This window comes from Poecilia reticulata, linkage group LG4 (assembly GCF_000633615.1).
Source record: "Poecilia reticulata strain Guanapo linkage group LG4, Guppy_female_1.0+MT, whole genome shotgun sequence".
NCBI classification, from domain to species: domain Eukaryota; kingdom Metazoa; phylum Chordata; class Actinopteri; order Cyprinodontiformes; family Poeciliidae; genus Poecilia; species Poecilia reticulata.
This window is the reverse complement of record NC_024334.1, coordinates 15,246,963-15,264,628: the sequence shown is the minus strand read 5'-3', so window position 1 is coordinate 15,264,628 and position 17,666 is coordinate 15,246,963. Positions and strand designations below refer to the sequence as shown.

The window sequence follows — 17,666 nt, the reverse complement described above, 5'->3', positions numbered from 1 at the left end:
GGCTGTGTTGTCATTGCGGTGTTGTTACCATAGCAGCGGCGTGACGCCATACCGTTTTGCTGTGATTTTTCTGGACTTCCTCTCTCTCCCCTAAAAACAGCGCCGTCTTTTCTAGGCTGCGATGAAAACAAAGGAAAAGAGCCCTCAATTCTCCGCCGCTAACGGGTTACTGGCTGACATTTGGTCCGTCCTTCCCTGTCGGGCAGTACCGCGTCCCGCTAAACCACCGCCGGTGTCACACGCAAGCGCGAAAATCTGACGTGATGCTCGTGCCACCGTCCCATTCAGCAGCTCGTCGGGACCCTCCCTTCAGACAGTCGTGCGTATGAGCTGGTAGCGAGATAACTGCCTCCCTCCTCCACCCCTCCCCCGGAGCTGTGGTTTAACACCAGAGGAAGGTTAACGGAAGGAAATCAATAGGCAAAGCGACCTGGATTGATTTCCTGCGGCAATGCGAAGATGGCGAGAGTCCTTAACAACTTGCTGTTATTTCTGATCAGACTTGCACTGAAAATCAGAGTTTGGGGATACTGGTCGCTAATCTACGGTTATTGTGCTCTCTGCACCACCGCAGCCCTGCTGAAACTTTGCTGGAACATCGTGCTGAGGCCAACAACAACCTTCCAATGGGGGATACGTGAAACTCCCCCGGCTTGTCTGAATGACACGTCCTTGGGAACTCATTGTTATGTTAGGATCAAGGTAAGACACGCAGACGCGCGCGCCGTCTCGCGCCGGGGCTGGAACTCATTGTGTTTGAGTCCCTCGCGCGTGTGTTCACGTGTTCTCCCACACCTTTTTCGTCCCCCTCCGCACCCCCCTTTCTTTTGCTCTCTCTCTCTTTTTTTTTTTTTTTTTTTATTCCCCCCCCCGCTGCGTCGCGTCGTGACAAGCCGGACAGGGCCTGGTTCTGTTGAGCCGAATCGTGAAGCGGTCTCTTGTTGTTGTTGTGTTGTTGGCTGGGAGGAGCTCAGGTGGCGGTGCTGAAAGAACAGCTCCTCTGCCTCACTTCTCCGCTTGCAGCGGGGCTGCAGCCTGTCTCCAAACCACCAACCTACAGCTACAGGACTTGTTAAAACGATTATGTAATTTAGTATGTTGATCACTAAATCCTCCCACAACAAAAACATACAGTGTGTAGGACAGTTTTCACATTTCTCTCCCCCCCCCCCTAGTAATCTGTCACAAGTACAAGAAGAACTCGGGATTCAGCTGCAGACTGTGTTCACTGCGTGTTTTAACACGCTGATCTGGGACTTTGTTGATAATCCGTTGAGCAGTTCTGCCCAAAGAAGTGCTTCACCTCCTTTATGTTTTGCGAATAAAATACTGATCTGTAGTTTACAGACTATATTAAAATGAAAATACATAATGTAGATAGCAGCAAAATGAAACTATGGGTTGTTGAGGGGATGTTCCAGTTTGAAAACGACACACTGCTTTGATCCATAAACATGATTTGCTCTTAGTGACCTCTGACCCTTCTATGTTGGTTTTGTCAGTGCAAAGATCATTGGAGGGTTTGTTTTTGACATGAAGCCCTGCAGTCGAGATGATGTCTTGTGTTCCTCTGCCTGTTTTTTTTTTTCAAACAGCTGAATCTAGTTAAAATGTTTATGTGCTGCACTACAATGTCTTTCAAAAGTATTCCCACCCGTCGGATTATCCTGTTTTGTCACTTTACAACCTGATAATGTATTTTACTGAGACTTTATATACCAGATAAAGTAGCGCCGATTTGTAAACAGCATTTTTCAGTTTTTCCAAACCCAGTTGTTATAGTTGTATTTGTATGTTCAGGTAGGGAGGGCAGCTACTGTCTGAGGTGTATGCAGACACATTAGCACCACTATACACATGGAGCTACAGCATAGTTGCAAGAGTTGCATTTTACTAGTAATTTAAGATAACCGGAATATTTACAAGTCTCCTCGTGATGGACTGAAATCACTGCTTACTGTCTGTCAACCACTTTGAAAAGTTTTATTCATACCTATGACATCTTTCATTGTCCCTTTTCTGTTTTTTGTTTTCTCCTGAGAGCTTTCATTTCTGCTTCTCCGTCTTTTCTTGCCTGTCATCAGATAACACTACTCAAATAATGATACAAAAAAAAAAAAAAAATCAAGTCCCAGCATGTTCTCGAGTTTGAATTTTTTTTTTCTCACCATTTTTTTTGGCGCCCTCGCTATCGCAGCGCCCTGCTTTTTGTGCAATGACCATAAACTGTAGGGTCATCGTCCAGCTAGAAGCTAAGACTCTCAAGTCTTTGCCAACCTTTTAGATTAGCGGTTGTCAACGTGGGCGGTACCGCCCCTCGGGGGGCGTTCAGAGGACGGCAGGGGGCGCTGGTGGGAATTTTTACAAAAGTGGGGCGCTGAGATGCCTTTGGGTGGCGTTTGCTCGAAGGTAAACTTTACACCTTACATGCACAACAATATGTAAGGTTTAGACTTTGATCAACTTGCTGAAACTGTATTGTGTAACATTAGGACTGTATCGATGGTAGCTCTCCTTCTCTTCAGTGTTTGTTAGCTTTTGGCGCAGCTCCGTTCTCCTGCTACAGCTTCACCGCATCAGTTCAGCGATGACGCTGTGATTCACTTTGTCTGGTGTCTCATTTTCAAATATTTTATGTTTTTTTGAGGTTTTTTGTACATATGTTTTGGCAGTGCTGTGATCATGTTAAAGCAGCAACTTATATTAAAACGTGTTTTATTGTCCGTCTGGATGCTGCATGCTTCCAAGGAAGGACAACGGAATATTTTAAACAGTTCACATCGGTGTTGGAAGTGATCCGGTATGAAACGGGAGTACCACAGCAGTTTTGAATGTCAATCATCAAAATACAAGGATTTTTCCCGTTGTTTTAAAAAGCTTACGCCAGTCTGCTTTTTTCCATCGATACGCTTCCCGACCGCTCCGACCGTATGGGGGGGAAAAAAAAAAACGACGCGCACGTTGCAAAACTCAGAAATAAGAACGGAGCGACAAACTTGATGTGAATCGTAAAATGAGAGAATCCGACGGTGAACAGTGAAAAATCAACGAGTGGCGAATCAACACATGATGTGAAACACATGAGCGTCAATAAACGATGAAAGAAACTAAAGAGGACATAACAATAAACCAAGAGAGGATAATGCTTATCAAAGAAAACTAAATGGAAATGAATGAAGACCAAAATGCAAGACTAACAAACTAAACTAAATACAGAGGAATAAACTTGCATGGCAAGAGCTTCCAAGCAATAATTAATACAAAGATACGGCAAGAATAAACAAACAAAAAATATATAATCCATGTTTCTCTCTCATTTGTATGGCATTAAAACTATCTGGAACTTTTGTTTTTCCACTGATAGCTCTGTTGCACAGTTATGACATGTGGGTGAAATTTTCTGAATGATACTCTGATGTCCCATTCTCCTGAATGCAGCACAGAGCTGCTCCACCAGAAACTCAGAAACACTGAGAAAAGTTATGATTAATATAGTTGCAATTATATCCATGTTTTAATGTTGCAGAGTGCTGTCATTTTGCAAATAGATCAAAGTTTAAACTGGCGTTGTTGTACATCTTTTATCTGGTCATTTTATGTAAGATTTAACAACTAACATCAGAAAAGAGCACAGAACAGGAATATTTTTTCCACTTTGATTGGCTGCTGTTAGGCCTACCAATTTTAAGTTGAATGTCCATTTATTGCATTTTTTGCAGATGCCTGTAAAAATAATTTCTATTCCCATGGCGTTTTTGTTCTCTGGAAAATTACTTTTGATGATACATACAAAAACAAGCATAAAAATCAAACCATCAACAACAGTGATAGTAATATTAATAATAAAATAATATTAAGTGCAAAGTAACCTACAATTTCTTTGGTGGGGGGGACCTGGATAATGGATAGGGGGGCGCTGGCCCAAGAAAGGTTGAGAAACACTGTTTTAGATACTTTCTTCCAGGATTTACCTCTATTTAGCGCCATCTATCTTCTCATAAATTCTGAACAAAATTCCGAATAACATCGTTTAAAAGTGAGGGTGGTGTTAGTTTTTTGGCCTCTCATAGCATTATGTAGGCTGAAAAGTTCTGTTTTGGTCTAAACAAGGCATAGACAGGTTTTAAGAAATACCTTTTTTTAAGTTATGTTTTAAAACACACACTAACTCTTTCATCAACAGGTGGATTAGAGACACAGATGATGAAAAAGCAAATCTTCTGATTGGGAATTGATCACTCTTTCTTCTTGAATCTACAACAAGGATTATGGAAAAACAAAAGGCACAGATGGATGTAAAGTGATTTAAAGCTGCAGTTACATTTTACAAAAATATATTTTTGTCACCATGTCCTGACAGCATGTTATGAGATAGATAATCTGTAAAAAAAAAAAAAAAATCAAGCTCTTCCACCTCCTCCCAGTGCTACTGCTGTCTACAAATATGCACCTCCCCTGGTGAAAAAGCCAGGAGGAGGGCCTTCGCACTGTCTATTAACCTTCTGTACGCTGCTCAATGTGCTATGTAGAAGAGGGGGAAAAAAAATCTTACAGTACAACGGTTCATGCACCCTCATCTATGCTCACTGGCATTATCATTTAGCAAGCAGCAGAGGGTGAGCACAAGTGTGACTGCCAGCACTAAGCACCTCCTCCTGCCTCTGATTGGTTGTTTCACTACATAATAGTAATTTTAACAAACGTCAAAAAAAACATAACGTTTTAAAATAAAAGTTACAAACAGCAGCTGTAACCCTCGTAACAAAGTTGAGCCATAAGGAGCTGCCTACAGATTTATCTTGATCATAATTTTTTGTGTTGTAGATTGACACCGATCTCAGGTCACGTTAATCTTTTCAGTGAAATATATTCAACTTGTACAGATGACGTGCTTTATTTCCTTATGAGGCGTGTATGCTCATCGCTTTAACATTAGCTGATTCTCAGTTTTTCAATCGAGGTACAATAAATCATGAAATGCTGAGTCTGTATTTTGTGGCTGGGGATGAAGAGGAGGAGGAAGAGGAGGTTGTTGGCGCAGGTTTTATTTGTGCGTCTTTCCGTTCTGCAGGAGTCTGGCCTGCGGTTCCACTACGTCGCTGCTGGGGAGAGAGGAAAACCCCTCATGCTGTTTCTGCACGGCTTCCCCGAGTTCTGGTAGGTGGAGCGGTGAGAGCACCGCTCTGGGTTCAGCTGCAAACATTTACATGGTGACTCTGGGTTTTGCATCCATTGACTGCAGCATTTCTTCCCCGTAAGGCTGCTGCAGCACTGTTTATTATCTGTATTCTGACTTCAGCAAAAATCCATCCCAATCTTATTCACAGACGTGGATTATAATTGGCATGGGGATGATGAGGGGTGTGTTTCAAGATGTCCTTATCCTGAAATGGTAAAAAAAAAAAAACATACATATACTGAGCATTGTGTCCTGGAGTGAAGCCAAAGAGCTATAAGCCTGTCTATACCTGTAGGATGTTATGTATGTTATGAGGGCTGGAAAGGGATTCATTTAACAGTAGACAAGAGCAGTTTCTGCTTCACTCTCCATCTTCCTGATTGGAATAATGAACTGAACTGGTCAGAAAGAAACAGCTCTTCCTTTTTGAAATCTGTTCATTTACTTTTAGAAAGCCGGAGCAGCGTGTGGAGGATCGTACAGCAGTACGCATATCCCTGCAACATTCAGGATGTTGTGAGATAGACTGAAACAAAGTAGTCAACAGCTGTAAAAGGATTTAAAGTCAAAAAGTGTCACATGCTTGTATTCAGCCCTAATTTCTTATTCAGTGCAAGTCTGAACTTTGACTGGACCATTCTTATCAATGAATATGGTTTAATCCAACCATGGATTAAAACATGTTTGTTTACATGTTTGTCCTGAGGGCCAAGTTAAAAGCACCCTTTTATTTTGGAATATGTAAAAATCTATGTGGCGTTTATTTTTTGTATCTGTTTAAATAATAAACTACAACATGGAAGATTTTATTGAAGCAAACTAAATTGTTGGACTGTTTAGATGCAAAATATATGAAAAAAAAGGTGATTTCCCGATTAATGATGTTGAAAACCTCCCTAAACTGTTCATATTGTCGGGGTTGTTTCCTATTTTCACCACTTTTTTCCAATGAAAGTATAAATAATTATCAATAAATGTAAAAATAGGTCTGCAGTTTAGTGATATAAATCACACTTCTTTGTGACTGCAGCCCTAAAGAAGCATATGACAAATGTGAATGTTTTTCACCAGCAGTATTTGTGTTTGTAGAGTAGTGATTGCTGTGTCATGCAGTCAGAGTCATACAGTTACCTAAAAAGAAGAAGTAATAAGTAGTTTCCGCCATCACTTTTATTGTTATTTTAACAGTACCACAACATATTGTGATAAAACTTTAGGTCCATATTGACCATCCCTACAGACCAGTTAAGAAAGTACATTTAAAAACATGAATGCAGACTTAATGAAAAATATGTGAGCTGTGGTCCTAAGACTGCAGGAGTCAGGGAAGTGTTTGGTCAGACCGTCAGTTCCTGAAACCACACACATACACACACACAAAAAAAAAAACAAGTAAAAGCGCATGTGGGGTCAATGCGACCACGCCGACCGCGGACATGGTAAAAAAAACTCCCGGGGTTTAAAGGACCCTGTCTCTTAAAACTGGGGGAGGGTTAATACTTTCTTAAAAGTTATTTTCAAAATCTGACAAGCCCCACTTGAATGGATATTCAATTATTTAAAATATGACTACGACCTGACAGAAACACAACCGTACATGTTTCTCTTCAGGTTCTCTTGGCGCTACCAGCTGCGCGAGTTCAAGAGCGAGTTCCGTGTGGTGGCCGTGGACATGCGCGGCTACGGCGAATCCGACCTGCCGCTCTCCACGGAGAGCTACCAGCTGGACCACCTGGTCACTGATGTGAAGGATATCGTGGAGTACCTGGGTAAGAAGAGCCTCCCCGTAATCTCCTGGCCAGAGGGCTGGCCGGATGGTGTTGTGACAGCGTCTCAGGTCAAAAATAAACTTGTTTATCAGTCTGTGGTCTTTGGACAGCCCTCAGGCCTGCAGCGCACACAGCATGACAAACTTCCTGTGAGTCAGCCTGCTGACTCCATCCTAACACTAGCAGGGAGCAAGCTGGAGGCTGTCCTCACACACCACCACCATCATCTGACAATTATCTGACCAGAATAGCTGCTGCTTTGTTTTTCCTCCTTTACTCTTAAAACTGATGCAGATTTCACACTTTAGCTCCTTTTTAAGGTTCTATTTAAATCCAGCATTGAAGTGTCACTGAAGATTCAGGTTCTCAGCTGTCACTTCAGAACTAACAATGTGCTAAATGGCTTCTTTTGCAGCAGCTACAAGAAACCTGATCTAATTCAAACAGTCGCCTTCTGTCTTTCCTGCAGTTGCTGTTGTTCATTAACACGGAGATGTCTGTATTTGAAGAGGAGACGGAAGCAAAGGTGCTTTTTGGCACATTAGACATCTGTTCATGTATTTTATATAAACCAGTTACAGAAACTATTTAACCAGTTAAAAGAGGCACAAGCTTTACATTAATGTCCAGCCATGGCATATTGTTGCGCTTTATCAGAATCATTAGGAGGCGCGCACACTTTTACTTTTGCTGCGTCTCACGACAGAAGGATTCTCACAGTTTGTCCACCATCTTGAACACTAATGGGCGTTGAGGTTTCAGGGAGTTGATTCAAATCAGTGGCAGGAAGCTGAAAATAAAGCTGATTACAGAGGCTGAAGGTCAAAATGGTTTATCAGCACAATAGCAACATTGTGCTGATAAACCATTTTGCCCCATTTTGACCTTGGTTCTTTAGTTGTTTGTAGCTTGTAGCACTATTTAATTTTTAATGTGCAAAGTAAGCATAAATCCAACCATTCAAACTTGAAAAAAACATTGAATGTATTCCAGTTCAACTATGGTTGAAAGCTGGTAACATTCATCAGATTTCTCAATTTTTCCATTAACATAACACAAACAATGCAAACTTTTGCTTTAGAAAATAAAAATAGGTTAAAGTTATTGGAAAAAGAAAGTACACCCTCTGTTTTACCTTTTAGAAGAAGATCCAGTAAATCCTCTAATCCTCACCTGGTTCTACATTATTTCAAATATAAAAGTCAACCGTGCGAAAATAAGCACCAGATTTCACACCGCTGTTGTCTTTAAACAATGATAAAAGCACAATGGAAGAGAGGAAGGAGTAACTGGCTGATGCTAAAATGAACACATCCTGGGTCACTGTGACCGCAGGACTACTACATGTACACAGTGTCAGGGTGGAAAGACACCGACAACTTCCTAAAAGAAGCAACTGCTGCTGGACATCAATCTGAGAAGAATTTAAAAGATTCTAATACTTCCACAGAATTCAATTCCTATTATTCTTTATACTGAGGAAGATTACTTAAAGAGAGGCTATTATGTAAAATCAACAGTTTTGAGCTTTGAATCATGTTATAGTGTTGTTCCTTCATGAGCTTCTCAGTCCAGTGATCCTAAGAACAACATAATGAAGGAGCATTGCTGTGACGGTGTGCTGTAGGCGGGGTGGTGGAAAGAGCAGGAGCTTCTTAAAGAGACAGTGGCCCAATTTCAAGGCGTCAAATTGCAAAGTTGAATTTCTTTTAAGACATATTTGATATATGCAGCATTTTAATAACAACTGAAGGTAACACAGTTACTTGATTGTGCTATAAATTGTCCTGGTCTTCCCATGAGTGGACGTCGCTGCAACATCCAGACACAGCTTTTCATCATGAATGGCAGTATGGAAAATGTTGAGTGTTTCTGTACGCTTAAAGTTAGATTTTATCAGAACAGAAAGAAGGTGAGCTCTGATTTTGTCATGAGTGTAGCAGTGAATGTTACCTCCTCTGCTGTTGTGCTTAAATGGCTCATTCACAAGTGATGTTTCCTCGCTGACTGTCACTCGACTCTTACAATAACACAGCATTTCTCAGATAGTGTAAAAAGTAAAAGAAAATGAATAAAAGAAATTGAGTTCTTATCAACCCCAGAGAGTCTCTGCTACTGGTTGGTTGATTTCCTATTTGCAGACAGGCCAGCGCCTGTCCAGAAGCTGAATGTGGATTAAACTCCACTATTAGCCTGGTGTGTTGTCCCTAATCTGAGCCCAGTGAACAGTTCAGCCCTTGGTGATATCCTCCACAATCTATGGAGCACATTCTCTGTGAAACATTAAGGAAAGCACTGTATTAGTAAAGCCAGTGATGGCTGGAGGAAGAGCTCGCTGCATTGTTCCTGCTGTCACTGTACGTTACTTCACAGACTGTCAGGAGTGAAGCACTCAATAATTCATCCTGCTGTGCAAATCATGCTTGATGGTCACTTAAGCGTGGAAAAAAGCTTGCTCTGATTGTATTATACCTGCTGTCCTCTGCTCAGCAACTGAACCAGGGGTCAGCAACCTTTCCCGCTGCTACAAAATAAAAACTCGAGCCGCAAAGTAACAGTTTTTGAAATATGTACAACATGAAATGTTTCATTATGAAAGCTAACAAGTGAAACATTTTTTTAATATATTTTCAGATTTTAAAGCAAAATGAGTTCTCGATTACAAAAGAAAAAAAATTATATTTTGTTGAATCGAGGTGAGACTTTTCCATAAATATGAAAAATGAAGAAATATAAGTAACATAGCTTGAATCTAATTACTTTTAGTCTGCTGTAAATATTATGTGCATATTTTGTGTAAAAACTTACAGAAAAAAAAAAATCCTAAAATGACCATTTCCTTTTGTACCCGTAATCAAAAACATTTCCATTTTGGAGCCGTAGCTCACAGAGCCCTGAACTAGACTGTAAGAGACCTTTACACAAGCTACACTTCAGTCCACACCCACTGGTAAAAATCTACACTTCTTTTTAACATTACAGAGTTGCAAAGGTATTCATAGTGCTTGAACTTTTCCGTATCCTTACACATTACAATGTGATCGATAAAGTGTCCTCCTCTTCCAACTGTCCCTGGCCTAAATAATAAAAATGAGAAATTCTTTAGAATCGCTCTTTGTATTCACAATAGTGTTGCTATTAGTACACAGGTTTGTTTTGTCTCAATGTATTGTTTTCCTTCTACTTCGTTGCTATTGACTACTTTGTGTGGGTCTGCCACATAAAATCCCAGTGAAATACACCGAGCTTTGTGTTTGTAATGTGACAGAAGAAGGTAGTTAAAGCAGCAGGCTGCTGCTCTCATCTCCTCCATTAAAAGCGAATGAGCAGGCGCTGATTTGTCTGAAGCAGCGCTGAGACTTTGCTGAGTCGCTGTGAAGGACGTGTGAGCTCAGTGTTGATGGGCGGCTAAATCGTATAAACAGGTGAAAATGGGTCTATCACAGGTTGCTCAGGGGGATTACTCAGCGGGGATGGGAACAGTTATGTGATCATTCTGATCCTTTAGTCATGGTCTGCCTCAGCTGACGGTCATTAAAACATTAATTAGACAAGAGCAAAGGTTCTTTTAGGGTGGAAGGTGTTACCTGCTATGCTGTACCGTGAAAAAGTGTTTCAGAGGCTATAAACGGCAAACAGCGTGTGCACTTTTGAAACTACAGTTGAAACCAGAAGTTTACGTACATCTAACTCTTACGACTATTGCATCAAAAATTTCTGACCGTCATTTCTGGGTTTACACTCAGAAAATTTATGTAAACGTCTACTTTTAATGACATTAATAAATAAAAATCTGAAATATTCTCTCATTTTTGTGGCATTCAGTGAATAGAACTAATTTTGGTAATTCTAACTGACTCAAAACAGGAGGAGTTTGGTCTGATTTGACTTCAGACAGTGAGGGGAAAAAATGGTGTTTCTGTACTCTTAATGTTAGATTTTGCTTTTTTACAGTGTTTGTAAACTTCTGGTTTCATTGCAAGTCCAGACTTTGACTTGGCCACTTCGAAACCTTTATCTTGGTTTTAAGGAGTTGAGCCATCCAGAGGCTAACTCCGCTCTGCTTCAGATCGTTATCCTGTTACGCAAACCAAGCGGAGGCCAAGTTATTTTTCTCTTTTCAAATGAAAAAACATTTAATAAAAAAATTGTTTGAATGATGCACACTGATGATATTTGTGTCTAATATTGAAAATGGTTGATCTGAAATGTTTTAAGCGTGATAAACTAGAAATCTGCATGAAGGTGAATATTTATTTATGAGACTATATCCACATGGTGTAGTTTTAATGAAAAGAAAAATGTATGCGTGCGTGCGTGCGTGTTTGTTTCCTTCCCAGGGTACAACAGGTGTTGCCTTGTGGGCCACGACTGGGGTGGAACCATAGCGTGGCTGTTTGCCATACACTACCCTGAGATGGTGACCAAGCTGATAGTACTGAACTGCCCCCATCCTTCTGTGTTCACAGGTACGATTTCGCCACAAGCACTTCCTCACACGTCGCTCTTCATGCTTTGAAGGAAAACCAATTTTCCCTCATGCTAATTAGAGAAGCTCCGATCTGGCTCTCGGAATATTACAGGAATTATGATTGTTAATTAGAGGCGTCATTACTTCGATTGCGTGTCTGCATCCAGCTGGCAGATCTTCCTCTGCCTTTTGGGGTGGGTAGGGGAGGGGGCAGGATGATGAGGAGCTAATTACAGGGAGGCACGCACAAAGCTAGAACAGCAGGTTTGACTTTAGGAGACGGGGCGGCAAAGTCAAATCCCATCCACCACCCTCGCAAGTGTGTGCAAACGTCCCGTTAATTAAAGCCAAAAATGAAATGTCTCCCTCGCTCCCCCTCTTGTCTGCCTTCTCTTTCTCCTCCAGACTACGCTCTGCGTCACCCCAGCCAGCTGCTGAAATCCAGCCATTTCTTTTTCTTCCAGCTGCCCCGCTTCCCAGAGCTCATGCTCTCCATCAACGACTTCAAGGTGGGCTTACATGCTTTTCAAGGTCAAGCTTATGTGTGTGTGTGCTGGTGAATGTCGCACATTGTTGCAGTTTTTGTTTTTCTGTGTCAGTGTCATTGGTAGACATACACTCCTTTGTACAATCTACAAATACTCACCTACTATTCAACACGTCCCCCATTTAATCGGGCTGTTACCTTCTTCCCTGATGTGTAAATGATCAGAGATCATTTCAGATTTGTCAACAGATTGGATTTCAATTATTTTGCATAAATAAAGATCCTTAGTGCTGAGACTGAAGCTGCATTGACTCCTTTCCTATGAGAGGAAGCTGGTGCCTTATTATCGCCTTATCAAACGGTGCTGCAGTTCAGTTTCTGTCCCCTACGACGGAGTATTAGGGCCAGGCTAAGAATGAAAAAGTAAATTACAAGAATAAAATCATAAACGTACCAATTACGAAAATGAATACAGCATTGAAGTCAAAATAATATGACTAGAAATATTTGCTTAAAAGTTTCAAATAATCAAAAAAATTGTGGCATAAGACAAAAATATTCAAAGTTGATTAAAATATTCAGTTTTTAAAGCTTTCTGAACTTGCAATATCTCCATACATCATTATGGAGAACTTTTGGCTTTTTCTACTTTCAATTCAACCTAGTTGAAGATCAACTGATCACGAGGGAAGAACTCTTCAGCAGCATTAAGTTAATTTTACTTAATAAGTGAAATGGTTGTAAAGGTACGCCTTCACAAACATTTCACTTTTTTCTTGAATTTTAGAGATCCTTGTTGTTTTGGCAGCAGTTTTGCTATTCAGCTTTAACAGTGATGCCATATTCCATCTGAGTTTTCCAGGTTTAGAAGCACAGCATGAGATGCCCGAACTGCAGCTGAAGGTCATCAGAGCTGATCTCACCCACGATGCAGCTTCTCTGTCTCACGTTACGGGAACATTGGCCGTCCTCCTGCAAATTTTCTGCTGATCAAACGGCTCCAGTGTCAGTCTGCTGTCTGTCCTGCAGGCCCTGAAAGCCTTGTTCACCAGTCGGAGCACCGGGATCGGGAGAAAGGGCCGATGGCTCACTGCAGAGGATTTGGAAACCTACTTGTATGCACTCTCTCAGCCGGGAGCTTTGACAGGAGCTCTCAACTATTACAGGAATGTCTTCAGGTGGGGGGATGATTCATATCTCATATCTTTTTTTTCTTTAAATAAAAAAAAAGAAAGAATTGGAGAAAAGTCTTCTTTAGGGTCTGAAAGCATCTGGGGTAACTCACTGACCTGCCCCACTTACACAGTAGCAGGATGGTTTTCAGCCACCGTGATCCGGTTCTGTTGACAAAATGTCACCTGATTGTTTATTGCTTTATTTAGTCAAACTAACAAACCTTTTAAATGCTTAGAGTTGGACTATCACAGTCCAATATGATAAAAACTTTTGTATCCTTAAAGGGACGGTATTATGTAAAATCCAATTTTTACATCATGTTCCAATATAATTCCTTTATCAAAACCATAACTGGAGCGTTCCCTGGATTCTTTCATGCTTGTTTGAGTTTAATCTCCATGGCAACCATTCAGCTGTGCAAAACGCCTGCATGGACCTAGCTGCAGTTTCCAAGCTTCTAAGCTCTGCCTCACAAAGAATATCTCCCCCGTGACTCCCCCTCTCAGCTCCTTCAGACTAGCCAGGAGCAATTAGCAAACAACTGGTGAACCTGCTGAGTTCATAAGAGCTACTTCTGAGTGCAACGCTGGTAGAAACATTGTCAAAAGGTTTATAGAGTGGCCATGGTTTGATGACTTCCTGCAGGAGGAGTTTCATAATAAGTTAAATTTCTTTTAAGTCATATTTAATATAGCAATAGTTATTTGATTGTCCTATAAAAATGCCTAATGCTGCCCCTTTAAGCCATATTGTTTATTTCTGCTGTGAAATTTTAAAAAGTTCAGGAGTAATTACCATTGCAAAAAAGTTTAACCGTTTTAGTGCTCGTCACAAAAACAACAGCCACAAAGTAGTGCATGATTGGGAAGCAGGAAAAAGATATGGTTTTCAAAATTTTCTTCATTGTAAGATACATTTCGCTCAATGAGATTGGATGGAGAACATCTGTAAACATTTATTTATTTTCTGGTCTACCAACAGATTTGCCATTTGGTTTAACTATTGACTGTAACTGCACCATTATAACAGAGGAGCATACAGGGAACAGCTGCATTTATACTGAGACTTAATAATGCACCAGTGGACTTTTCTGACTAACTAGAGAACTTCTCAACATAGCAGGATTTAGCCTCACTGACCCTTCTGTGTTCAGTGAACGTTGGCTGGATGTCCGTCAGACATTTCATGGTGTTTCATTGAGTTTCTTGGCAAACGTCGTCTGTAAACGTTCACTGAACATTCATGGGTACGCTCAGGGAATGCCGTCTAAACTCTAGCTGGGTAACAAAATGAGGGGCCAATACAAATGGCCACCACCAGGTGTTTTTTTTGTTTTGTTTTGTTTTAATGAAAAGCTGTCAAATTAATTTCTATATCAACAAGAAAGTTAAAAGTGCTTTACACCATAAAAACATAATCCAGTGACCAATTAAACATTATGTTTTGTCAGATGCAAAATCATCAAGCAAATATACCTCAAATATCCTGATCAAAGGTCCAGTTCTTATTAATCACAGGAACTCTAAACAGGGTGGGGGTTTAGCCTTGATTTAATTGAACTCAGTGTTTCAGCAGTTTTGCAGTTTTTCTGTAAGTTTGTTCCAGATTAGAGGAGCATAAAAACTGAATGCTGCTCCTCCATGTTTGGTTCTGAGTCAAGGGAGCTATGCAATATTTGATCCACTTCACCATTATGCTCTACTTTGTGTTGGCCCACCACATAAAGTTTCAAGTAAACATATTCTGACAATTTGTGCTTGTACTGTTTCTAAATATGCATCAATCACAGAATGACTGCACTGCTGCTTCTTCCAGCAGTGCAGTCATTCTCTACTTAAAGCCTAAAATTACTGTTCACTGTTAGATTTACATGAACCCTGGTGGTTGTTTGGAGCGTTGTTTGGGTTGAACTTGTAAATATGCACACAGAGTGTCGTTATCTAGTAGAAAATTAGCATTACCACCTTTTTATCTAAAAATTTGATCATCACTGACACAAGTCTGCCAAATATCTGCATCATCCTGCAGCTTTCTTTAATAAACTCTCCACTTCTGTTAGCCGAAAGGAGGAACAGGGAAGAATATTGAAGGGCATGTACTGTATTTTTTTTTTTTTTTTTACATGTGAACTGTGCGTGCATGACTGGGCAGGCCATCTGCTCCCTTCTCAAGCAATGAGCTTCCTCAGAATAGCTTTTATCTGTTCACATGAAAGAAATTGCACTGACCCATGACCACCAGGGATGTAAATATAAATGTACAGTCATTCATTATTCATCCAATCATTTCATATGTATTGATTGATTAACCCTTTAATGATGTATTTGAAAACACACTGTACCACTGTGTGGGATTTCACTATCGCTATAGTGCAGATAATATAAAAAAGAGCATTCCAGTTGTTCAGGATCTACTGGGCCTGTTTCAGGTGAGCTCAGAAGTCTCAACCCAAAAGGAGTTGAGACATTTTTCTGGTGTTGTGTGACCTCCAGAAGACCAGACCAGAGACCATCTCCTTTGTTCCTTGTTGTTTTCGTGCCAGCTCTACTGCAGTTTGGTTCACTTCTGGCTGCAGTGTGAACGTAGCTTTAGTAGTGTGTGATTTTTACTTTTTTGAAAAGGCAATATAACACATTGCTTGAAACCCCACACCCCACCCCTAAGATTTCAGAAGGGCACTTTTACTCTGGAGTTAAAACGGCCTGTGCTCTAGCACCACCTAGTGGTCTATCTGTGCACATCCCTGTTCTTACCTACCTATTTCAATGACATACAGTTTGCAGGTATAATGTGAGAGAATGTGAAAATATTTAAGGAGTGTGAATATTTTTGCAAAACAATTTCCTTTTTTTCTTCTTCTTCTTCCATATGTCAGCTAAAGTGTAACTTGTATCTGTCGCCAGCTCGCTCCCTCTGAGCCACAAGCACGTCAGGTCTCCGGTGCTGCTGCTGTGGGGAGAGCGGGACGCATTCCTGGAGCAGGAGATGGCCGAGGCGTGCCGCCTCTACATCAGGAATCACTTCCGTCTCAACATCATATCCGGGGCCAGCCACTGGCTGCAGCAGGACCAGCCCGACATTGTCAACACCCTCATATGGACCTTCCTGAAGGAGGGAGAGGGACGCAAAAGCTACAGGAACTAAACCCGCACCGCCCTTGCACCCCACCCCTCTCCCCTCAACACCCACCTTGCACCGTCCCCACTCTCCCGGAAGCCTTGAATATGCCTGTGATACCAAGCAACATAGTGATGATGCAATCATTCTTTAAATTTTTTCACATTTTAGATATATTTTTTAAAAAAAGTCAGCGAAGAAGAAGGAGAGAATCAAAGCACACCTCTCACTCAAGAGGAGAGGACACATGTTTTAAGATATTTTTTGCACATGACAGCGACATATCCGCCTTAAAGTTTTGTCGGTTTCAGCATTACAAATGTGTGGCGAAATCTTTTTATGTATTTATTAAATGTATTTTTCTTTGTGACCTGTATTGTGTGGTGCCTTTTAACTTTGGAGCTGTCGCGGTGTGAAGACGTCCCGGGGCGTCGGGGCGTGTCGTCCACTGTTCTCTTGTCGCTCAGCTGTATTTCGGGCACAGTTCCCTGGGAGTCCCCCGCCTCCCACGGCTTTGTTTATCAGGTAGTGTTTGTCAAAATGGAGGTTTCTTTTTTAGTAATTCTTTTTCTCCTCCCTCTGATATCTGCTCAAATATAGAGAATGTTAACTTGATCTTCCTGTAGAGAAATGTTAAGTGACGGTTGCCTATTGTACTATTTTGTATCTCTTCCTACACACTGCATTTTGAAACTCACTGAGCCAGGTCGATACTGTTTGACTTTCTAAGCAAACTGAATAAGAGTCTGTCAGACTGCAATGCTTCTTCGCATTTTAAGCCTATTTTTGGGTGACTATTGTCGTCGGGTGTTTGAAGCTATAAACAGAATCTCATGCTCTGTTTTTGTCCTTGTAGCTGTCTCACCAGCAGTCACTGTAAGCTTTTACACAGAGGAGATGTGGGGAGTGGGAGGGGGGGGAGGGGGGGTTGCAGAGGAGGCGTTATTAAATTGATCAGATTCGAGTGACGCAGCAGTTTGAAGCTTTTTCTGCAGAACAAACGTCTGGATAGTTGATATTTATAACTTTGCTCTGTGGCAAAGAAAAATGCTGAAGTGGAGTCACATTAGTTTCACATAAAAGGCTTTCAAAGGGGTGTCAGCACAGTCACACTGTTCCACCTGAAAAAGTAAATTGGGCCGCGTTTCAATTAAAAGAACTAAACCGGAAATGTCTATTTTTATTTTATATTGCTGAATTATACACCTGCACTATTGTTTGAAATGAATAAACATTGTTTTCCCTTTGAAAGAATCGTTTTTGTCCTAAATGAATTCATATTTAACCCCAGTTGCTCTCTGCAATAACAAAACAGATGTTTGAATCCTTGCTAATTTACTGTACATATTAAAAGTGGTGTTGACAATCTATTAGGACGAGAGAAACAATTGCAGGAAGAGACGATGACGTCATCGGCATGTCTGGTTACCCTTCAGGAACAGTCAGGAAATCTCGAAACAGACGTGC

General features: G+C 40.9%; 1 protein-coding gene across 1 annotated transcript; it reads left to right on the top strand.

The window, feature by feature from the left end:
* Window positions 1-61: 61 nt before the first annotated feature.
* Window positions 62-16,569, top strand: ephx4 (epoxide hydrolase 4). The gene is made up of 7 exons (XM_008407760.2): window positions 62-702; window positions 5,072-5,157; window positions 6,791-6,948; window positions 11,289-11,417; window positions 11,825-11,928; window positions 12,936-13,084; window positions 15,986-16,569. The coding sequence occupies exons 1-7, from the start codon at window positions 460-462 to the stop codon at window positions 16,224-16,226; spliced, it is 1,110 nt and encodes a 369-aa protein (XP_008405982.1). The 5' UTR covers window positions 62-459; the 3' UTR covers window positions 16,227-16,569.
* Window positions 16,570-17,666: the final 1,097 nt, after the last annotated feature.